Source organism: Phascolarctos cinereus, unplaced genomic scaffold (genome assembly GCF_003287225.1).
Source record: "Phascolarctos cinereus isolate Bilbo 61053 unplaced genomic scaffold, phaCin_HiC Scaffold_2;HRSCAF=192, whole genome shotgun sequence".
Classification (NCBI taxonomy): domain Eukaryota; kingdom Metazoa; phylum Chordata; class Mammalia; order Diprotodontia; family Phascolarctidae; genus Phascolarctos; species Phascolarctos cinereus.
In genome coordinates, this window is record NW_027555625.1 from 827,024 (window position 1) to 851,360 (window position 24,337).

General features: G+C 56.5%; 1 protein-coding gene across 1 annotated transcript in view; it reads right to left on the reverse strand.

The window, feature by feature from the left end:
* The window catches only part of KLHL29 (kelch like family member 29), a 196,921-nt gene that overhangs the window by 42,287 nt on the left and 130,297 nt on the right, over window positions 1-24,337 (reverse strand). The window contains 1 exon segment of the mRNA XM_078149215.1: window positions 1,429-1,570. Within this exon segment, the coding sequence (XP_078005341.1) occupies window positions 1,429-1,570 (142 nt within the window).

Sequence of the window (24,337 nt, forward strand, 5' to 3'; positions counted from 1 at the left end):
AAGAAGGCCCTCCAAGGATGCCATGGGTCTCTGAGACCTCGCTCAGCACCATGGAGACAGGCTGGTGCAACGGGGCGACTGCACTGGGCCTGAGGCCAGAGATTGGTGTGGGACCTCAGCTGGACTATTTCCCTCCATAAGCTAGGGAGGAGGATGGGGCCCAGAGGAAATGACAGAGAGACAGAAAGGGCTTGGGATCAGCAAAGGCCCAGAAAGAAGGGGCGCGTCTTCTCAGTGTCCCCAGAGCAGCTTCTGTTCCCCTGGAAGGAGCTGGATGTGGGCTGTGGGACCTGGGGGGCCTTTCTGCCACAGCACTTATGCTGGCCCCTCCCCACCAGCTGTCTCCTGCCTCCCTGGCCTCACCTCCCACTCACTTCTCACCTCCTCAGATCTGCCTTCCAACCTCCTCCAGAACAGAAGGCTGCCCCCGCCCCAGCTGCCAAGGTCGCCTGTGCTGTGGCTCATTCCATGTGACACAGAGCACTTTGCAAGCCTTGAAGGACACAGGTGGAGGTCAGCTCCCAGAGAGGAGTGGGTCCCCTCAGAGCACTCACTCCCTTCTCCCTGCCCCCAGGATGCCCCCTCCCCCTTCCCAGCTGCTGAAATCCTGGTCTTTGTCCTAGGGCCAGCCTGGGCTGCCTTCTCCACAGGCTCCCCTGGCTCTGGCCCCATGCTCTGCCAGGCCCTTCTCTCCTGCCATGGCCTCTGATGGCCCTCAGCTTTGGGCCCCAGCACACCGTGCCTTGTGCTGTGCTTACCTGGGTGTGTCCTACTGGAGTGTAAGCTCCCTGAGCACTGGGCTGGAGCCTCACCCCCTGCCCAAGCAGTGGAGGGAGGTGCCAAAGGGCCAGAAAACCTCCCTAACAGGGAGAGGCATGCAAGGGTGGTAGTGAGCTCCTCATCTTGGACTATCTTCAAGAGTCTGGGTGCACACTTGTTGGGTGCTAGAGATGCCTGTTGGGGCTGGGTTGGGTTGGAGGCTGCTGGGGCCTTTCCTACTCTGAGGGTTGCTGATTCTATGCTTTGAATTCAGGGGAGATGAATGGAATAGAATGGAATGAGGTGCCTGGATGGGAGGACGTGGAGTCAGCCACATGCAGCGACATGCCCGGACACCTGCCACAGAAAACAGTGGCCGCCCAAGCTTAGGAGGCACCTTCTGAGTCCCTGCCCTCCATGACATCAGGACACAGCGAGGCTGCTGGTGGGAGTCTCTGGTGCCCAGGCTGGGCTGGTTCTTTGGGCAGAACCCTTGGAAGGAGGGAAGAAGAGGGAGGGGCAGAGGATGAGGGAGCTCTGAAGGCCAAAGAGATGCAGCTAGGGAAGTATGGGTGGGAGGGAGGAGAAGAGAAGGGGGAAGGGGAGGGGAAACCCTCTTTGGCCCTATCGGGGAAGGAACATGGCACTGGCCACTACTGCCCTGTGTACCTGGGTTCTCACTTTCCCGAATCTGCTTAGGCGGCGGCTCATCCGTGTCCCAAGGTGTGGACTGGTTGATGGGCGTCTGCCCCCACCTGACACTGGTTGCCAATCCTTGTGATGGAGCCTCTACCTTGGAGAGGCCAGGGACCTGTAGGAGAAGAAGAGGGAAATGCTCCCTGGAGCCTGCACAACTCCCCATTCAGCCGGCAGATAAGGATAGGCTTTTCACACACACACAGACAGACAGACACAGACAGACAGACAGACAGACAGACACATATGCCACCTGCAGCTGACTCTCACTGGCTGGACACTCATTCTCCCCTGTCCCATGAGCCCACTTGGGCTCCCTCTTCAGGGAAGGACCAGCCCAATGGAGCCATAGCCATTCCTAGGAATACCATATGTCAGCCCAGCTGCCATAGGAAAGAATGACTACTGAGGGCGTGTCCACCCACAAAGAGGAGCATGTGGAGACATGGAGAGAGCCTGGGCTGACTGGTCACCAAAGTGTTCCCAGCTTTACATGCCTGGGGGCATGCAAGAGACATGGACCTGGGAACCAGGAAGCCAGAGAGCTGGGAATGGCAGGGCTACGGGTCAGCCTGGTGCTATCCTGACAAGGGTATGCCAGACTAACCCATCTCCTTTTTGGACAGACTGCTGCATTAGCAGAGGAAGGGAACATGGTGGTCTCAGCTCACATAGGTTTTAGCAAAGCTCTTGACACAATGAACCCCTCCCTACTTCCTTTGCCTCAGTTTCCTCATCTGTAAAATGAGCTGGAGAAGGAAAGGGCAAAACCACTCCAGAAAACCCCAAATGGCCCCACCAAGGCCTTCTTCTCCTGATGCTTTGTACAAGCCAAGACTCTAGAGCAAAGCTCAGTTCTGTGCAGGAGCTGAGGCCCAGAATCTTTGCTGGGGCCACCCAGCCAAACTTGCCCTTCTACAGAGGAGGAAGCAGAGAGGCCCCACAACAAGGACATCAGTGACAGGGGCCAGGATTCAAGCCCAGGTCTCCTGGCTTCCAGACCGCTCATCCACAATGGGGGGAATGCACCAGGCAGGAGGGGAGCAGCCAGAGGGTCCTTCTGGGAATGCTGCCAGGGTCTGGGTTTCCAGACAGTGCTCAGGAAGACCCTGGCCCTTGTGCATTTCAGAAGGTCAGGTCTCAGAGGAGAGGCATGCCAGCCCATCTCCAATGCCTCTCCCACTTGGTGGGAAGCACAGTGATATTGCCAACCAAATGGTCATGAACAAGGCTACCATGTCAACTGGGACCAGACACGGGATTTCCTCAGGATGGGCAACTTTCAGTGAGGAGCACCGGCTCCTAAGGTAGATCAGCACTCCCACTGAAAATTCTAGGGAGATGCCTTGACCAGAGGCACACATGTAGTCTGTCATGGAGGCAGGGCCTGAAACCAAGTCTTCCTGATCTGGAGATGAGCTCTCTACCCACTAGGCAACACTGTTGTCAATGCTCACACTGACAACAACATCTGACATTCATGAAGTGCTTAAAGGTTACAGAACTCTGCATGTGCTGCCTCATTTGACTCTCATGACTGTTCTGTGAAGCAAGGCTCTATTAGGATCCCCATTTTACAGATGAGGAAACTGAGGCTCGGAGAGAAGTTCAGCTAAGAAGTATTGGGGTTGGGACCACCAGAGCTTGTGCCTTTGAGAGGCCAGAGGTGTTGCCGTATTGCACAAAGACCCTGATGTCAATACCCCTTTAGTAAATGGCCATGGTTAATGAAGCAACAGAAAAGATGAGCTTTGTGGCAAAGCAGAGAATGGTGAATGACGACATAAGATGCAAAAGTCAGTAGGCAGCACCCCCCCATTCTCTTCCTCCTCTCCCCCTCTCTGTCTCCTTCTCTCTGTCTCTCTCCATTTCTCTCTCTGTCCCTGTTTCTCTTTCTCCCTTTCATATCTGCAAACGTTCAGCTTGGGGAAGAGTTATCAATGACTTTCTTGATGTTCATGCATGTTTACTTCTCCCCCCTAGCCTGTGGTCTTCCTTGCACCAGGTTGGGTCGGGTAACCATAAGTGGATCACTGGCTTCCTTTGCCAACAGGAAGGGAGGGGAAGCTGACTCCTCTCTGCCCTCAAGGTTTGCTCAGCCCCATGAGCAAGTGCTCAGCATGACTTTCTGGGTTCATCTCAGGATTCAGGAGCCTTGGGTCCTGAGGGAAGGGGGCACACTCTCTGAACCACTTTGCTGCGGCATCATCAGCTTCTGGGTTTGGAAGCCTTGAGCATGACCCAGGCACAGGCTTCACACAAAGACCAGCCCATCCTTGCTGTGGTTCTCATGAATATTACAAGCAATTGCATAGACTCGATGTGAAAACCATTCTGCTTCCCTCCCTGGCCCAGATCGATAAAACCACCTGTCCACCATGCCCGTGGCTGCTTCTCCAGTGAAAAGCAATTTTAGGAAAGGAATCTCGCTGATTTATTTCTGAGAGTAATGAATACTGCTGCCCACCTTCCCTACCTTGATCAGGATATGGCTGGCCTCCCAATGAGTCAGCACGGTTGCCCAGCTGTCCAGAATAGCTGAATGGGAATGCCCAGTAGTGTGGCCATGTTGCCTTCTCTGTGGGAGGGTCTGGGACCCCTGTTCACACCCACCCACTCCTCAGCTGGGGCCTTCCCCACATCTCACTCTCATCTCTGCTGGGTTAGGCTGGGTGTGCTCTGTGGCCTAGGAGAGGATCGCGTCGGGCTGGGAGGCCAGCACTTGGTGGGTGGCCCCACAACAGCCCGGGCTGCCCCTCCCCAGACGAGGCTAGCTGGGCACTGAGCTAATAGCCGCTGCTGGGCTCCCGGGCAATGAGATGCTAATGGATGCCCCATTAATGCAGGGATGCCTTTCAGAGCTCTGGGGCCTTTCCAAGGGTCACATTGGTGGCCCCCCCGGCTCCTTTGAAGATTGAAAAACAACAAACCCTCCAGAGCCTTCCTTCACACTTAGTCTGAGGAGGACAGCATGAGGGGTTAGCCCCCTGCTGGGCTCGGACACAGGCCTGCACACGCCCCACTGCCACCCACCGCCTGCTTTGGAGGAAGGCCAAAGGTGGCTAATGAAGTCCAGGCTTAGGGACAGAAGACACCTCTTCCAGGCTGGGTGGGGGCAGTCTGAGAAATCCCTTCCTTCCTGGGCCCTGTTTTTCTGCCCCCCCCCCCCAGCTCCCACCAGGCCCCACAGGGGGTTGGAGAAGCTGGGACGGGCAGGACCAAGGAAATCTATTCTTACAAAGACAGCAGGAAACCTGGTACTGTTTGGTCCCAGCGGCCGACTCAGGCCAGGACCCTCCCACCACCCAGAGCCATCCCAGGGTGAAAGGACAATCTCCCTGGAAGGCTCTGAAGGGGGCTGAGGATTCTTACCCAGATACAGAGTCCCTGCCACCGCTGAGATTCAGTGATTTCTGTAAACAAAGGTTCCCCTCTCCTGGGGAGGGGCTGGGGTGGATCTGAGCCCAGAGCCAGGGTTCAGAGAGAGCCAGGGACAGACCTGTAGGGGTGGCTTCCCTGGAGGAGGCAAGGGAGCAGGGCTGGCCAATCGGACCCAAAGTAGCCACACTAGTAGGCGGAGGACCTGGGTTCCAAATCTGGCTTTCTCTCACACCTTTGCCACTTCTTGCCTGCACTGACCTGCCTGGGGTATGGGGTCTTGGTCATAATCCTTCCTGTGTGGGCTCAGCCACCCAGCCCTGCTGGTGCCCAGGGCCACAGGCTTGCCGCCGCCTGTCCCCTGGGCCTGGAATGTCCTCCGTCTCCCAGATGTACTGGCTTCCTTCGAGACTCAGCTCAATCCTCCGTTCAGGGAGTTGTCCAGGGTGCCTGGGCTGCTGGTGCCTGCCCGCCGAGATCCCTTTATCTCCTCTGTAAGGAGCTTGTGTGCGCCCCGTTATTTACCAGAGTGTAAGCTTCTGGAGGCAAGGACCAGCCCTCCCCTTCTTTATGTCTCCAGCACTTAGCACAGGGTCCGGTACATAATAAGCATTTAATAAATGCGTCCCTCTTAAATCTTCGCTAACCATCCCTTCCCTTGGTTTCTGATGACAAAACCCTTTGACCAGCTGCTCGTCCCTTCTTGGCCAGTAGGTAGGAAGATAGGGGAGAAGAAGTGGCAAGAGATACCAGGCTGGGGTCAGATACATTGAGCTTAGGGCGTGGTGCTCGGGAAAGGCTCCGCCATTGTCTGGCTGGGAGGCCGTGCCAGGACCCATCCAATCCATGCTGCTTCCGCCACCCTGGATCATGGCGACTAAGCCTGGAACACCAGTGACCTCGGGAGGCAGCTGCCACCCTGCAGGGCAGTGGAGAGAGCCCAGGCTGGCGGCCAGCACTCCTGGATTTCTGTCCTCACTCCCCCTGGCTCAGCCTCGCGTTCATCTCTGTGGTAGCTTCCATCCAGGGGACATGAAGACGATGCCCTGGGCAGCGGGGGTCACTGCCTCAGCCAGGGGTCCTGCTGCCTGGAGGGTGGAGGCCAGGGCATGGACCATGAGCCCTCGGGCCCAGTGTCATCAAGTCCAAGGAGCTGATTGTGGTCCTGGGTCCCTTCCCCTCCGGGGCTTAGCGCCGCTGTGGGAAGGAGGGTCTTCTAAACTCATCCACACTTAAGGGTGGGGAGCTGAGGGTGTGAAGGTGGTGTTTCCAAGAAGTAAAAGCAATGACCAAGCCAAAGGAATGCAGCAGGACCAGGGGATTTTCAGACGTGAATTATTCTGGGAAGACGCTTTCTAAGACTCCTCAAATCACAGCACAGAACGTCAGCTACACAGCCACATGAACACAAGGCTGACCCCCAACTTTATAGATGAAGCTGTGGTCTAGAAAGAGGTGACTTGCCCAAGGTCACATGACAGATACTTCACAGAACCAGGCATCTACCTAACATCTTCTGACTTCAAGCACCGCCCCCATATGCCCAATGGCTGCACCTGGGGACCCCTTTCCCTGAGGCATGCAGCCTCTGAAGGCCCAGAGCTGGGGGCCCTATCACACTCTGCCCCACTCCCATCGTGCTGGTCATTGGAGCCGCTCCTGAGACATCTGAGCCCCTCTTGCCTCCCCAGCCACAGCCCGTAGCTCCAGATGGGGGGTGAGGAAGGTGACACAGCTCCAGCTGCCCCAGAAGGAGCAGAGAAGCCTACCTATGCCACACACATATCTACACACACACACTCATTCACATGTGCACACACACACACTGCTCACCCCCAGGCACAGTATAGAGCCAGCCAGCGCAGCCTCTTTCTCCTAGGCAGGACAGAAGGGGATCGGGTGCTGAAGGCTCACTAACAAGGCCCCTCTGTCAGCAGGCCGGGCCGCAGACTTCCCGTTTAGACTCTAGCCATGAGCTAGCGCGCTCCGCAGCCCAGTGAAATTTCTAATAATACAAACCAATGATGTGTTAAATTGGACACTTGGAGCGCCAGCGCCCACAGCTTGGAGGGGCTGAAGGAATGAGGCTTCCTTTTCTCCACCAATTCACAGCCGGGTTAGTCTTCATTCTCCTGGACACTTGCAGGAAGGTAATTTTTTGCTTAAACTTTAATTTCAATCTTGTCGTTTTAAATATCTATTCAGATCCCCATTGACATGACAGTGTACGTGCCTGTCTCCAGAAGGTCACTGGCTCCCGCAGACCTGGGAGTGGGCAGGGCAGGGCACAGGGCTACAGGGAACAGACAGGACTCTCCTACAGCACCTTCAGATTGGCAAAGTACAACACACACACACACACACACACACATACACACAGAGCTGCTTGCTGCATTCTTTCCCTCATTTCATAGGGGAGGAAACTGAGGCACAGAGGTGTGGAATCACTTGCCCATGGCCTGAACCCATTCCTCTATCCATGACACCAGCAGCCTCAGACAATGAGAGGGGGATGAGAAGAAAAGTTTTCCTTCTATCACTGGGGCTAGAGACAGCCCCACAAACACAGACTGGGGAGTTGAGTCCAGAAAGGGAATCATGAATACTTTAGGATGGATTATCCCTGAATGCTGGCCCAACATCCTCTCCCTCTTCTCTTCCACCTTCCACCAGAGAATGTCCAAGGATCCAAGGGCCTTTAGCAGAAGAAAGAATGAATAGGCCTGGGCTGTCTGACCCCCCAAGCTGATGGCATGGGGACAGTGTGGCTCAAAGCCCCAATTCGTGCTGCTCAGAGATCTCGTCTCCTGCAGGGCTAATTGCTGCGAGGCCACTCCTAGGTGTTTTCTCTCTCTCTCTCCCCCCTCTCCCTCTTTCTTTCCTTCTCTCCCTTTCTCTCTCCTTCTCTCCCTCTCTCTCCTTCTCTCTCTGCCCTCACTTCCTACCCCTACCCATCTCTCCCTTCATCCCTCTTTCCCCCTCCCTTGCCTTCCCTTCCTCCCTCCCTCTCCACCTGTCCCACTTTCTCCCTCCATCCCTCTCTTCCCCACCATCTTTCTTTTTCCTTCCCTCTCTCCTCCTTTTCCCCCACTTGTCTATCCCTGTTTCTGTCTATCTCCCTTCCTGAATGATGAAGAGTCCCTGATGGACCTCGCACAATTGATTACAAAAGACCCCCATCTCTGCTTCCTTTCAACATCTCTCAGACTACTGTGGTCTGGCTTGTACCCCCATAGCTCCTGGAGGACTCCCTTTCCCATGGCCTCCCCCAGTGATCTTCCACCAGCCTATCCCCACATGCCTGTCTTCCCTGGTCACTGGCCTTGGCCCCTCTGGGTCTCCTTCAGCCTTCAGTGGCCCCTGCTCCTCCCTGCCCACTCCTTCTCTGTTGACCTCTCTGGCCTGCTGCCCTCTGCTGTCAAACCCTCCAAGGCTGATTGAAGCCAGGCTTCTGAAGTGAGAACATCTTTATCATAAGCCACGGTAAAATTCCAGGTCCCCCGTGAGTTGCCTGAACCTTAAATTAGTATGGTGTCCTGCCTCCTGCCTTGCTCTGGCCCCCAGTCCTCCTCAGCACCCTTGAGTGATTGCTACGGACAAAGGAGATGGTGACAGCTCCAGCCAGCTGCTCTACCCCCCACCCCCAAGGCTAGCAGCACCTCGCGTGTCCTCCAACCCCCCACAGCCCGACCTTCCCAGCGCACAGTGGTGGCTCTCCTGGCCAGGAGCCAGGGAGAAGGAGAGCTGGGATGGAGGGCGTCCTGATTCCTGCCCCCCCCCCCCCCGGCCCCACCTCCTCAGCGCACAGCAGCAACAAAGAAGGCAGAGGATGCAATCACACCTGGGAAATCAAAGCTCCTGGCTGGTCTGCAAACACTTTCAACGGTAAACTTCTCAGACCCCATTTCCAAGAAACTTTTCATCCGCAGCAAAATCCAAAAACATTTCAAAGGAGCTTTGAACTAAGATCACTGAGGGACACCCCCCCCCCCCGAGCCCAACCTCCCTAAACAAAGGTATCTTTGAAAAGCCTGAGCCCCTTCTTCTTCTAAGGAAGGCTGGCACTGTGATACCTGAGAGCTTTTCTTCTGTTCTGCCCTAAGATGTTGGGGACAGGGACGGCCCCTCTCAGTGGCTGCCTGTGATGTGGACAAGAGGCCCATGTGGACCAGCAGTGTTGGGCAGGGCCCTCTGAAGGCCCCTCTTCCAGCCAGCCCACTTGGTCGCTCCGGCTCCTGGAGGGCCAGGGCCTTTTTACCCCCATAGAAGGGACGGCTGGGGGCTCTCTAAGCTGAGAGTCATGGGGTCTTGGCCTTTCTCTGAAGCAGAGGGAAGGCCTGGGGAGGCTCCAGGCCACTTCTCAAAGCCCAGATCTGGGCCTTCACAGCCTCAGAGTGCTGATCCACTCTGCCCACCCAGGATGTGCCCTCCTGTGAGTGGCAGGTATCTGGAAACCTGTGTTCTAGGGGCCTTCCTGATTTGGGTTCAGTCTCATTCCCCTCATCATGACTGACCACTGGTGTCCAGGGGCAGCAGTGAGAGTGTGGGGGAAGACCTGGCTTGCAGTCCCAGTCCTGGTGGTAGGGCACTGGGGAGCCCTACTCCACCAGAGCCAGCTGGATGAGGTGACCTCTATGGTCTTCTCCAGTCCTGAGGTACTGTGGCCGTGCTGAATGCTCTAAAGGGGCAGCAATTCTTTCTGCTCAGAAATGAAGTGCATGGTGACTTTGGAGAAGTCCTGAAATCTCTCTCCTAATCTGTAAAATGGGCTAGTCACCACCTGGCCTGCTGAGCAGGGGCATGAAGGCAGCACAGCACAGCACAGTGGAGCTACAGGTTCTGGTTCAAATGCAGCTTCGGCTACTTAGCTAAGTGGTGCTGGGCAAATCACTTTCTCCTTTTTTTTTTTTTTTGGTGAAGCAATCAGGGTTAAGTGACTTGCCCAGGGTCACATAACTAGTGAGTATCATGTGTCTGAGGCCAGATTTGAACCCAGGTCCTCCTGACTCCAGGGCTGGTGCTGTATTCACTGTGCCACCTACCTGCCTTCACTTCCCCTTTGTAGGGCTCAGTTTCTTCATCTGTAGAAGGAGGGACTGAACCCAATGGTAACATCTATGGAAATGTAGGCAGCACATGGAGGCATCTGCCACACAGGCAAGTCCTTGGTGGCTGAGTGCGGACTATAAGTTTCCGGCACTCTGTTAGGTGCTGGGGATAAAGGAGCAGACAGAAACAGTCTGGAAGGGGCTGGAGAGCTTCCTAGTCTCAGTCTAGGGGTAGATTTGCTCTAGGGCCTATGTCTGTCTGGAAGTCTGAAGGACTGTGTAGGCTCTGGGGTGGAGGCAGGAGCCCCAGTGATTTACAGGAAGCAAAGCATATCTCTAGGGACTATTTGAGGTGTGGGGGATGGTGGCAGAGGAGGGAGTGATGCACCATTATCCTGGAAAAGGGCAGAGGAGTTACATTATGCATGGGCCTTGAATGACAGGCCAAGCGCTTTACTCACCCACGGGTGCAAAGGAAACTAAAAATATTTATCAGTCGAGGAAATATTGTGCATTGCTGGAAACGTAGCCCAGAAAGATTTCTGGGTCAGTTTACCGAGTCCAGGGGCTCGGTCTCGGGATGAAGCTTGGATTCCACGCTTACTCACGCTCCCCTTGACATTGCCAAAGAGCTTCCCACTCCACCTCCCTTCCATCCTCCTCCCCACCCTGGGTCCTCCAGGGAATTCAGGGCTGGGACCGAGGCAGGGGCAGAGCGGAAGGTGGAAGCGTTTGCCACCAGCAGAGGAAGAGCACCAGAAGCTGCGCGACCAGACAATTTCCCAAGTCAGTGCTAACTCCACTCATTTTGGATTTAAAACAAGAAAACACCAACAAACACTAAGGGGGAGACAGATGGCAACGAGCAGGGAAGGGAGAAGGGAGACACGTCCGAGCAGGGAGGACCGCCTCACAGGCTGCAGCGAACGCGGCTGGCCGCTGTTCCTGCAGGGTTGTAGGGCCTATTGACACGCTTTGAAAGCAGTTCCCCCAGTGGGGTCTAGACGCGCTGAGCGAGTGTCTCCCGTGCTGTCGAAATGAGCTGCGCCAGGTCTGCCAGGGCCCTAGTGGTCCTCTGCAGCCTGGCCAGCTCTGTCGGTCTTGCCCAGCCCGCCGGGCCGTCCCGATCCTCCCCAGCCAGCCCGGCTGCACTCAGACTCCACCGGGAAACACCAAGCTAAACAGTGAGGGCGTGGACTAACCAAGGACAGAGTCCAGAGCAATAGGGCGGTTCAGGCTTGGGGTCAGGAAGACCCGCAGCAAGCTCCCTGCGCTGGAGGGAAGCGGCACCACTTTAGGCAGAGGCTGGCTGGCCCCTTCTCGCGGGGCCAGACTTGAGGGCGCTGAGGTCGCGTCCAGTGTAGACGTTCTGTGATGCAGGCCAGGCCGGTAGACAAGCACCGAGTGCGGGGAAGGTAAGTGCAAGGAGCCGCTCTGCTCGTGATCTTGGCTTGGCTCCTTCCTGTCTGAGTGACTGGCTCAGTCTCAGTCCCTCTCTGTGCCTCACTTTCTTCATCTCTAAGAAGAGGAGGCAGACGATGCCAAAGGTCCCTCTCTGCAGTAAGCCCATGACCTCAGAGGTGCAAGGGGGCCCAGTGGCTCTGTCTCATTAATCCCCAAAAAAGAATCCTCTGCCGTGTCCCTTCCAGAGGTCTGGGAGGAGGAAGTCAGGGGAACCCGGGCTGTCTCTGGGGCTGCCTGGCCTGGATGAGGTCCCCACTGAGCGGCCTCAAGGACCTGGAAATGACTCTATTAGCTAGCAGCTCATCCTCTCCTCCGCTGGGGATATTTTTGGGTCTGGGCAAAGGCAGGTAGGGCCCCTTGTCATCAGGCTGTCACTAGGGATCCTGGACCCCTGGAAGTTGGGGTTTCCTTGGGGAGCTGCTGCTCTGGCCTGAACACAACAGCTCCGTGAGTGTGCCTGCTCTACCCACATGGGACTCAGGGATGCTGCTCTGCAGAGAAGCATAGCAGGGGCTGGAGGTTAGTAGTCCTGGCCCTGTCTCTTCAGAGGAGGATACTTGGGCTCAGAGAGGTCACAGAATTTGAACCCAGGGCTCCTGACTGCAGAACCTGCTGCTTCTTGTCCCTTGGTACCTACCACTCCTGCAGAGGTTGACTCCCCACACTCCCAAGTACAGTGCTGACCATCTGGGAGATGGACAGCATGCCACCCAGCATGGCATCTGCTCCCTTCCCTGGCCACAGTGGCAGCCCCTTGTCCTTTTCTTCCTACCCCACCCCTTCCTCTCAATAAGCCTGGAGTGTTCTTAGGGGGGCTGCCTGTGCCGTGAAGACAAAGGGCCAGAGATGAGAGACAGCTCCTTCCCCAGAGAGGAGATATGGAGGAAAGCCTCCCCTCTAGGGGCTCTGGACCTGAAAGGTCTCCCTCGGGCTCCTCTCTGGATACCACCGGCTAGGCTGTCTTTGTCCTCTGGGGTCTTATGGGGGGGCAGCTCTATATTCTACTACATGGACCCTGAGCTTCAGGGCCTGGCCCCCCCTTACACTGGGAAACATGTGTCAGGATCCAGGTGGAGTTGCTATCAGCCTGGGTTACTGGGCAGAGAAGAGGCCAGGGTTCAGGAGCTGATGCTAGGACCCCAGAGCTGTTCCTGGTCTCCTCAGCTACCCTGCCCCTGATGTGTGGATGCTGTGTAGAAGGCAGCCATGGTCTGCACAGGGCAGGGCCAGGGTGGCCTGTTACCTCCTTGGCTCTGACTGCAGCTGATCTCTCCTGCCTTTGGATGTGAGGTACAGTCTGCCAGCCCTGTGCCCTGCTGTGACCTCCAGCTCCCAGCTGAGCTTCTCCTTCCTATGGGAGCATCCTCCCCAGATGCTGTGGTCCTGGGCACCTCCACTCGTTGCCCACTCCCTCCCTCCTTCTCTCTGGCTTCCCTCCGGTCAGCCACAGACCACACCAATTTCTTCCATGCTCTTGCCTCCCCTGGGCACCCTTCAAGGCCCCAACTTCCTGAGCTGCTGGTTTATATATGATCTACACCATCAAAAATGTTCCACGGGTGGTTTCAAGATTCCTGAAAAATAGATTCAAAACAACTTGTGTGTTTTTGGAAGGTGCCATCCATCCCAGGGGGTGGGGGTGGGGGCAGGAAGCTTAGGGCCTCCACACATTCCAGACAGTGCTGGGCTCTGGAGCAGGCATGAGTTCTGTCAGCCCCTCAGGGACCCCTGCCAAGGGCCAGGCTCAGGCCTGTTTGTCCTACCACCTGTTATCTCCATCCCCACTTTGTACCTCCCACTGAAGAGAAACATCTGCTCCAGGATTTCTTCCTAACCCTGGGCAGTAACCCCCAAAGGACAGACAGCCACCCACCACAACAGGCATTTGTTGTTCGCTGGTTTCTCATGTGCTACTGAACAATCCAAAATTGCCACCTGGGCATGGCATCCATGCCCTGTAATCCTGCTCCTAAGGGCTCAGCAGTGAGCCTGCTCCCCAAGGGCTGGTGCGGATGCCGCCTCCTCAGATCACCCAGCATATCTCCCTCACACCCTTATGAGGACAGATGCATCCTGAGGGCATGCACCTGGTCATTTTTGTCACTGGATTGCTGGCCCAGAGCCCCAGAACAGCTCCAGTGCAGACTTGTAGCTTGGTGCCCAGGATGGGAAGGTCCTTGCTGTGGCTGCAGCAGGACCCAGCCTGGGCTTGGCCCGAGAGGCAGAGGAGGAGACTGTGACCAGTCATCAGCCAGACCTGGTGGGGGAGGGGCCCTGGTGAGACCTGAGACCCAAGACTCGCCAGGTGCTAGAAGCCCTCTGCCCACTGACTAGCCTTGGAAACAGAAGGCTTATAAAGAGAGACAGGGTGGTGGGAACTACCAATTCTTCCTTTACACAGGGAGGCCCCAGCCAGGCACCTGGAGAGGAGCCGAGTGCAGGGTCTGGAGTCAGACGACTTAGCTCAGATCCTGGTCCCCTCTAGCTATGTGACCTAAGGCAAATCACATCTCTCTGGGCCAGTTGGATGACAGAGTCCATGAGGTGGCTGGCTGCTCAGCCATCCTACGGTTTGGTCACCTGGGTCAGCAGGGCCAGTGGTCACCTGGGGTGTAACCATATGAGTCACTTTCAAACACACCTATGCTTAGTGATAGACACAAGGTCCCTGGGGAGAAGGCCCAGGCCTCTGACCTGGTCTGGGAGAACAAATCCAGGCCAAGATGATTCTAGTGAGGATTGGTACACTGCTCTGAAGGTCTGATCTCTGAAGAGATGTTGCCCCTCTAGAGAGGGTCTTGTCCCCCTCTAACTCCAGTACCTGGAGGTGCCCTGCCAGGCCTGCTGAGGGGCATTGCCCCATTCCTGGGCTCCCTCACATCCTGGCTTCCTGGTCGGGCATGTTTGTGAACTGGTCACCTGAGTTTTGTTTCTTGACTTCATTCCACTAATTCAAGTTTGATTTTCAAAAATAACTGTAGCAAACCCCAGACTCAGGGGAGTGTGGGGTGGGGTGGGGCAGGAACATAGAGAATAAGGTCAGGGATGCTCCCAGGCTCCATAATCTCCATAGCCTCTCCCCCAGGCTCCATCATATCCTCTCCCCCAGTCTAGCTTCTCCCCACATAATCTTATCAAGTTGAGATAAAAGAGTCAAATGATACAAAAGGCTAAATGGCTCCCAGGTTTAAGAATAAACTGAGCAACTCTGCATCTGTCTGTGTGGGACCTTTGGGGCACTAGGGTAGCACAGGGACCAGGCCCCACCAATGAGGCTGGCAGCAGAGCAGAGCCAGTGGGTGGGCAGGGGTGTGCACCCCCTATCCTGTGACCAGAGGGGTGGGGTGGGGGGGTGGGCAGGGATAGCCCTTCCCCCCATTCTGTGACCAGAGAGGGGGGTAGGCAGGAGTGTGTACCCTCCATCCTGTGACTGGGGGGGGTAGGCAGGAGTGTGTACCCCCTCCCCCATCCTGTGACCCTGCCGTCTGCAGCTGGGGGACAGCTGGGGGAGAGCCGGGGAAGAGCAGTGGTAGCCGCTCGGGTTGTCTGACAGGAGCAGCCAGGCCTAATGGCCAAACAGAGGGGCTCCCAGCACGGGCCCTGACCTGGGAGACGGAGCAAAATAATTACCACAGAAGGACAGCGATAATTGAAACACCTGACCCAGTAAGAGGAGAGCAGTTTGAGCCAGGAAATTGGAGGCTGTAATTAGCTTAATTCCTTGAAAAAAGAATCACAGACTGAACTCCGGCAGGACGTCGAGTGTCCCCCGCATCCCGCAGGGGGCTGCGGACATTGTAAAATGGTTGTTAAATGCGGAAAATTAGAAAGAAGCTCGAGGTTGGGGGGTCACCCCCAGCTGAGCGCCCGCCCGGTAGGAATCTGAACTCCTCCCCCCACCAGGCCAAGCCCCGGCGGTGCCCCTGAGCAAGCCCCGCCCTCCCAGAGAAGCTAAAGTCCTTTAGCCCCAGCGACGGACAATTCCGGAACCTGGAGCTGAGGGCCCCCCAGAGAGGGGCAGGCCCCACCCCCGGAAGGCTTCCACTTGAGGGAAATTCCACCAGACTTGGGTGGGCAGAGGCCGCCTGAGGTCCCCGTGGTCTCAAGGATCAGAGGAGGCTGTTGAGGGCCCCAAACCATCAGGGCGGCGGTTAATGATTTACGCAGACCTGGAACTCAGGAGGGCGGGCGGGGGGTGAGGGGTGGGCTAGGGCCAGGGCTGGAGAAGCCCCTCCCCCCACCTCCAGACCAGAGGCCGACATGCCCCTCCCAGCGGTTCCCCATCTTGCTACCCCCCCGGGCCCCAGCACCTAGCACCTTTTCTCTTTAAGCTGTTACGAATACTGAGAGGCAGGAAGGTTTGGGCGCCTCTGAATGCTTTTAATGAATCTGCGTGCAGAGGGAGCATTCTTGGCAGCCCCCTACTCGGTCACTGGCATCCTTTACCCCCACCAATATTTTGGGAACAAAGGATTCTTGGGTCACCTGCTTTCCAGCATCTTCCAGTACCTGACCCCGCCCAGTCCGCTAAGTCCATTGCCTCCATCTGGGGGTGACTTCCGAAGCGGCTTGTCCGCAGGGGGCCCAGGCCGGGGTTGGCTTCAGTGACCCCTGAGGTTCCCCACCAATGAAGAGGCCAAGCCGGAGGGCATTAGCTCGCTTTTGGTTAGAGAGGGTTGTGCTGAGAATTCCTGGCCAGGATGCAAAGGGACAAGCCAGGGCAGTTTTTTGGTTTCCCAGGCAAGGATTTCTGCCTCCCCACCCCCTTTTTTTCTCCTCAAAGAGATTCGAGAAAGGGTGTGCATAGGCTTTGGGCTAAAAAAGCATGGCGGTGCCCTCTCTTCCCTGAGGTGGAGCCAGCGGGCTGGAGAGCAGAGCCAAAGCGGCTCTCGGCACAGAGGGCACAGAGCCGAGACCTGCCCTGGGGACTGCAAAGGCAGGGTCAGTGGGAGCAGCCTGAGGAAGCCCAGGGCCTGGCGGGGGTGCGGGGGAGGGGGCGTGGCCAAGGCCTAAGAGTGGCTCTGCTCCTTCATCCGGGATGCTTGTACTTGTGGGAGAGCACAGCGCAGGTGAAAGCCCAGGTGAAACGTTTCCGCTTTCCCGGCCTGGCAGGTCATTTTAGGTAAAGGCCTTTGCAAAGGGTCGCTACCTCCTGGATCCTTCACTGTGGCCTCTGGTAGACTTTGGAAGACACACACACACACACACACACACACACACACACACACACACACACACACACACACACACACACACACACAGAGTGTGAGGCCTCAGAGCTCTGGATTTAGACTAAACCCTGGGGCACGCTGCAGGCCTTCATCCCCTGACACCTCCGCTCCTCTGCTGCTACCCCGACCCTGGGGCAGGCCCTCATTCTTGCACACCTGGAAGGCTGCAGTAGCTGCTGGGGAGTGGAGTGGAGTGGGGTCTGCCTGCCTCCATATTCTCCTGCCTCAGGTCCAAGATATCCACTCAGTTATCAAAGCACAAGTCTGATTATGTTACATCCCCTCCTCGAGAAACCCCAGTGGCTCCCCATCCCCTTCAGGAGCCCTTCTACTTGGCATTCAAAGCCCTTTATAACCTTGCCTAGTCCCACCTTTCCAGTCTTCTCAGACCTAACTCCCTGACACTGTTCAGCCCAAGGACACACTGGCCTCTGGGCTGTTCCATCTCCAGACTCTGAGCACTCTCTCTGGCTGTGCCCCCTGCCTGGAATGCTGCCCCTCCTGTCTGCCTCCTGGCTTCCCTGGCTTCTGCCAAGTCCCAGCTCAGACCCTACCTTCTCCAGGAAGTCTTTCCCAGCCCCCTTTGATACTGGTGCCTTCCTTTTGAGGTCATCTCTCTGGGTCCTATTTGTAAATAGGGGTTTGCATGCTGTCTCCACCCCCACTGGGAGCCCCTTGAGGGCAGGGGCAGGTGCTCAGCACAGGGCCTGGCACACAGTAGGTGCCTTTGAATGTGGGTGAGTAAATGCCCTGGGCATGGAGGCTGGCACTAGCTTCTTTTGCTCCTGAGGCTTCTCTCATTCCCTGCCCCCCCTCCCCATTCTGCCTGCAAGGCCCAAGTCCCCCCACCTCCTCCAGGAAGCCTCCCTGGGCGAATCCAGCCCAGGTGCCACCTGTCTGAAGGCCTGGCAGCGATCCCACCCACCGAAACAGAGAACATTTATTATGCCTTTACTGTGTGCCAAGCAATGGTGGAACACATACAAGGCAAAGCCCCATCCTGCCCTCAGGTGCTTTCACTCTGCCAGGGGAGGGGCACCTGCACAGGTGAGGACCTATGAGCCACAGAGAGAGTGTGGGGGAGAAACGATTCTGCTTCGACATGTCCTCCCCACCCTCTGCGGGTCATTGCCTTTCACGGCAATGGGGACAGTTGTCTGTTTCTGCTGGTGACCCCCAGCTCTTTGCAGCTGTCGCCACACAGGACACCTATCACCTCCAAACAGAGGCCTTGCTGAAGACTTCCAAAGGAGGTGGGGGGGACCTTCCCCTCCCCTGCAGTTTTATGGGAGGACTGAGGGGAGGGGAGGGGAAGAAGCACTGATTAAACACCTGCTGTGTGCTAGGCACCGTGCTAAGCGCTTTACAAATAGGATCTCATGTGACTAAGTCCCAAGACGGGGTCAGTGGCTGAACCATAACAGACTTCCAAAATCTAACTTGAAGGCTGGCCTCCCTCTCCAACCTCCACACCACCCCCAATGACCTCCTGGCCTCCTGAGGAGTTGGCAGTTTTTATCATTATCTCTTCTGTCCTCAGAGATACCTCAATCCCTGAGGGACCACTTACTGGGAAAGCAACCGATGCCGAAATCTGAGGACAGCTTCTGCAGTCATGAGAATGAGCAATTAAGCTCCAGCCTCTGGAGAAGCTGCCTGCTCAGACCTGGGGGTGGGGCACGTTGCTGGCTTTAGGAACAATGACACAGCCTTGTTAGGGTGGAGGCCAGCCAACTGAGGTGGCTGCTCACTCCCCCTGCGACTACCCTGCCATCCCCCAGCACCAAGGGCCAGCCCTGCTCCCAGACAGGGTGGGGCAGGCTCCGTGAACCTGCCACCGGGTCTGAGTCAGGGTGGGTGGGACAACCTCCCCCAAGGCCAAGGCTTTCTTGGCAATCTTCCGGCTTGGCCGCTGGTGTCAAAGCCCACGGGGCCTTGGTCCTTCTGGACTCCTCACACCTGGCTCCCAGTCCATATCCTGTGACTCAGTTGCGGTGGCCTCTGGGTGTTCCTGACAAATGAGGCTCCATGGCCTGGCTCTGGCAGTCCCCACATGCCCTCCTCATCACCTCTTGGCTTTCTTGGATCTCTGCACTGCAGTCCTGTGTAAGGCCAGGCTGCCCTCTGGTCATTGTCTCCTGCGCCTTTATCCCGAGGGTCTCTCCCTATCCCAGGCCTATTTCTGACTTTCTCGCATCCTCAGAACTCGGCTGGTTGCTCGGCCCATGGGAAGTACTTTGTCACTGGGCTTGTGGGTCACTGCTTGGGGCTGACCCTGGTGCATTGCTGATCCACTCCTCCCCTACCCCGGCACCAGCTGACCTCACTCATCCGGGCATCCTCATTCCTGCTGCTCGGGAGACAAGATTACATCTGAAGCTCCACCCTTGAGAAATCGGAGAGAATTCATTGGGCAGAGGGAGGGCAAGTCTGAGGCAGATTAGCCCTGGGAGATTCCTCCTCTAGGCAGGAACCCTCAGAACGTGCTGCCTCTAGGTGCTGGCCAGAGAAGGGAGGCCTGGCTGGGGAACCAGACGGGTGTCCTCAGGGCTTGTGAAGGGTCAAGAGGCCCATAAGCCCTCCTGCTGGGTCTGGCAGCCGGAGTGATGCCCTCCACCAGGGTGCTGCGGCAATGCAGGATTCCTGGGTCATCCACTCTGAGCAGTCACTGTTCTTCCCCCACATCTGCAAGTTCAAGGTTCTAGGTTCTAGGTTCTTAATGACTTGGCAGAAAGTGGCTGGCCATCTGGGCTGTGTGCCTTTCTCCCAGTTGGCAGGGAGCCCTGGATCCCCATACCACATTCCTCTCTGAGGTCACAACTGGCAGTGGGGAACCCCCAGAGCAGCATGCTTCTGGTTGGTACAGAATTGCTGGGAGACACATGCCAGCTGAGTCTGGGGCACGTCCTTGGCCAGAGAAACTTTCTGGACTGGGGAGGGAGGGAAGAGAGACTCATGGCCATAACTGCATCCTTGAAGTGACACGAAGGGATGGAGGCCCTGTAGTTGCTCGGTGACAGTTGTGGGGGCAGGCCTGTGTGAGGCTGTGTCTTCCCACTACTCAGATTGGCCCAGAAATGGTCAGGGTGGTGTGGCTTTGAGGGCTGGCCCTCCCCCACTGAATTAGCTGCCATTTCCCTTTCTCCTCCTAGCCCCAACCTGGCTTTCCTCATGTCCTGCCCCCCAGCATGGGGCCCACAGAGTATCCCAGACCCTTGCCCCCACCACTCCCCATGCTCAGAGAATCCTGGACGTCCGGGAAGGGTGTGTCCTTGGACCTGCTATCCCCCTCCTCACCTAGCCCAGATAGGAACCTGTATTTGGTACTGGTCCAGGATTGCGAACATCTCCGCTTCCTAGGCCCCCCTCTCATCTCTCTCCAGGGGAAGGTTCTCATAGGGGAGAACCAAGCATTACTGGAAAGGGCCTCATTTCAGAAGGTCATGTGAGTTTGAAGTAGCAGAGCTGAGATTTGAACCTGGGGCCTCTGACTCCATCAACTCTAGGGCTCTTCTCTGGGCCCCCCAGAGAGCTGTCACTTGGGGGCTGGGTTGGGCTGAAGTTCTCCCTTCTAATATACTTTTATTTTAGATGCCTGCCTTTCTGCCCCCAAGCCCTGATGGAGGCTGAGAATGCCAACTTCTCTTGGCTGAGGGCCATTTGAGGGGTCTGGCTCCCTGTGGGTGCCCCAGCCCAGACAAAGCTGGATTTCCTGGCCTGAGTCCCCAGCCCTGGCTGTCTAGGCTGGAGAAGGGAGGTCTGTCAGCCCAGAGTTGACTCCCCTTTCTTAGTTCTGAATCTTAGACAATGAAGTTCTCTAATCTACGCCTGCTGGCCCGACGAAGACCTTCATTCTTGCTTTGGTTCTGCTCCCCTGCCGGCCCCCACTGACCTGCCTGCCCTGCCCAGACTCAGAGTGCAGAAGACAAAGCATCTCTGGGACCTGTTCTTGTGGCTGCCCCTCGGCCAGGCCAGCCCACAGAATGGGCCCTGACAGTCTCGAGGCTCTTTCCTCATGTTACCTGGGTGCTACCAGCCTCGCCTCCCCCTCTTCCCCAGTGGGGCACTGCCCACCTCCAGAAGTCCAGGGAAGGTGGGATCTTTTTTGGGCCAAGGAACGGCTGGTGGTGGGGAGGAGTGGCCCCAGACTGACCAGCAGGAGGTGTTGGGGGGAAGGCCCTGGGAGGAATCTGCATGGCCAAGCCCAGGAGAGGAGAGGGTGCAGTGGGCAGCTAGTGACACACTTGCTCTTGGCAAAGCCAGCAGCTAATAATTATCCCGAGTGGCTGAATGTCGGGCCTCATTTGTAATTCTTCTTGCTCTGCTCACTTTCCAAAGAGTGAGTTTTTAATTTAAAAAGAAAATCAGCCTCTATTTTGGGAGTGAAAGTGATTGAAAAAATGATGAACAAACAACGTTCTTTGCTCTTGAAGCTTCTGGGGGGCTGCCCATCCATAGTGCCAGCACCGAGGAGATAGTTGCTGGCTGGGCAGGGGGCTTAGGGTCCTCGGCAGATCTCCCCCATTTAGCGTCTCTGGGTCCTCCCAGCTGCCCATGGGGCATAGTGCAGGGAATCAGGTCTCTTCCCATCAGGCTGACAAAGAAAGAGGATGAGGGGTGCTGCTCAAGGTCATACTGCAGCATTGGGTCCCCTGAGAGAGGGCATCACAAAAGACGAGAACCCTAGGATTTCCTGCTTTTCTGTCTTTGCTCTTAGGGTCCTGGCACAGCAAGAGGCAGGTGAACCACGTGCATGTGCTCCCAACCCTCTCTGGGCAGCAGCCCAGGGCCATGGGAGGGACCTCCAATTTGGGAGCTCCCCCCACTTCCCTCCCGGGCTCGGGGAGCACGGATTCCATGTTCAAACGCCGCTCTGCTGCCCAGTCCTGGGAGGCCGGTGTGGCAGTCACAGATGGGCTCACACAGAGAATGCCCTTGGGGCACTTCCCCACCAAGCACAAGGGCCTCGACTGCCTGCTGCCTGTTCTGCTCCTCTCGGCTCAGCTCAGGCCAGTGCTGCCCCCAAGCCATCTGAAGTCAGAGGAACCCTGCCCCTCTAGAGAAGCAGTGGCCAGCGTCCTGAGAGGGCATGCCCTCTCCTGACGAGGCTAATGTTTGTGGGGATGCTCACCTTCCTGGGGACCGCCCCCACAGAATCCCCTCCAGAGGACCCTATGTCCAAAGCGACCATTTGGGGGAGGCTGAGGGGTGGTGAGGAGCAGCTGGGAGCAGAGGTCCTGGACCCCGCGTGGGGGCTGGTGGCTGGAGCTCCCTCCCGCCATTGCTGAGCTCCTCTGGTCTGGCCAGCCCTCACTGCCGCTTGGTTTGACTCTTTCACCACTTTGTGCCTACTTGCCCACCCGGACCCTGCCTTCTCCACTAGAGTGTAAGGCCAGGGAATCTTTTCTTTTTGTATCTCCCTCTTGAGCACAGCGCTTGGCACACAGGAGGTGTTTACACAAGCCTATGGCTGCTGAACAACCCTGGAAAGCCTCCTTGTACTTTGAATGTCCTGAATGTCCACAGGCCAAGGGGTACGTCCTCCCCTCCCCATCCCCTAAGACAGCAGGGGCTCAGTGAGAAGCTGGCTGATTGGAGGGTCCCACAATGACCTTCATGATCGTCAGAGCAGGTCTGGGGGTGCTCTTTGGATCCAAATGAAGTAGCCCCCTGTCCCCTGCAGCCTCCTCGGGGGCCCAAGCCCTGGGGCAGCAGGACACTTGGCTGGCCAGTCTGGGGACTCCGGCAGCCCTGGGCTTCCTGTCCTGAAGAGGCTAGGCTAGGACAGCGATGGAGCTCTGCAGAATCCGGTCAAACCAGGGCACCCACTTCAGGGCCAGGCTAGGGAGGTCTCAAGGACTGCATGGCTGGGCGGCTTTTCTCATCAGTGAGTGACTTTTCAAAGGATCAGTGTTTACCCTTCAAGCCCTCAGACGCTGCCAAGCCCCATTCCTGGGCCCAGGTTTGTGGCAAATCCTGCACAAAGAATGTGGAATGGGAAAACAGTTTGTTTTATGAGCACATGCTGTACGCCCAGAATATTTCTGGGGATGAAAAACAGTGGCTTGAGTGGCCTTGGGAAGAGCTCATGGCATATGGGGAAAATAGCAGTGATGACAAAAAAAGTCCGAAGCGGTGGGGGGCGCACATGCCTGCCCACATGAGTGACTCTGTCCATCCCCACCACTCAGCAAGTTGGGGAGGCTGCAGCTTGGGCCAGGGGCAGGCCAGGGACCTGGGACTAAGCTGTCTCTCTTCCTCAGCCCATGGCAAGCTTTGGGTGAGGGGGCCCTCAGCCTAGTCAGAGAAGTGGATAGGAAGGTGTGTAAGGTCCTTTCCAGCTCCCAATCCTAGGGTCCTTCTCCAGTCCTACTTTACAGCAGGACCCTTTGATGGTTCCAGAGATGGGGAACCATGGAATCTGAGAGCTGGGGAGGACCTCAGAGCCCACTGAGGCCAAGCCTTTCTGGAAGGAGTGCCCCGCCCCCAACATGCTGGACATGCAGCTTTTACCTGAAAAGCTTCAGTAGAGGGGATGCCCCCTCCTTCTGAGGTGCCTCTCACTGTGCTCACTCCTGCTTCCTACCACCAAACCCAAACCTGCTTCTTGTGCCTTCCCTTCCCTCCCCCATGGCTCCTGGCCCTGCCTCTCCCCCTCCCTGCCCCAGGGGCACAGGACACATTTCAGGTATTTATCCACAACTATCACATCCCTCCAGTCTCTTCTCCAGGCAAAATGTCTAGTTCCTTCAGGAAACCCTTGCACAGGTCCTTCCTCATCCTCATCGCCTTCCTTTGGACCCTCTCCAGCCTGTGTCCTTCTCAAACTGCCCCCAGGACTGGACACGGTCCTCCACGTGAGGGCTGATGAGGACAGACTCTCTCTCCTTCCTAGCCTTGGGAGAGAGGGGGCCCTCGTATAAGATACAGCCCGAGCTGGCACCAGCTACTTTGACTGTGCCCTCACCCTGCTCTTTCTCAAAATGACTTACATCTATCCATACCTCCCTTGCTGTCTACTTATGAAAGCACAGAAACCGGGGGCACTCCACTGGAGAAACCAGCCTTGCATCTCAAGACGAACTGTTAGATATGTCCGGAAGGAGAAATAGCAAACGTTTGACATTAATAGTCATTTGGCATTAGGGAAAATTCCTACCAATTAGCACTGTTCGGTAGTGCAGCAGGCGTACCCCATTAGGGATAGGTAGTGAGTTCCCCATCCTTTGTGTTATCCAGCCCAGGCTGGATGGTCCCTGTTCAGTCTCTCCCAGCTTGGAATCGTTCTGATATCTTGGACTTGACGGCACCCCTGATGACCCCACCCCTCCCTCAGCCTGATCTGAGTCAACAGCCCCGCTGCAGGTCTCCCCAAATCTTTAGTGGCTGGAATCCTCCATCTCTGTGGGCAAGACGATAGCTTTAACTGATGAAGCAGGGCAGGAGGGATCCGCCATCTTCGGGCAATTAAAAACTGTCTTACTCTTATGAGCAGAAGAGATTCTGCCACGTGTGAACAACGCTAAAATAATTAAAATCGCTTGTGCTTCGGTCATAAATAATGATGATAAATGAACACCGTGACCTTCAGGAAAAATACGAAATTAAAACCCATTTGGCATGTAAATGCATTCAGGATGAAAGGGAGGAGAAGATGCCGCCCTGCAGGCATCACCGAGAACCCCCAGAAACAGGAAGGACAAAGCCAAGGATGAACTGTGCCCCCATCGTGGCAGGGATGGGTGGAGCCCCCCATTGCAC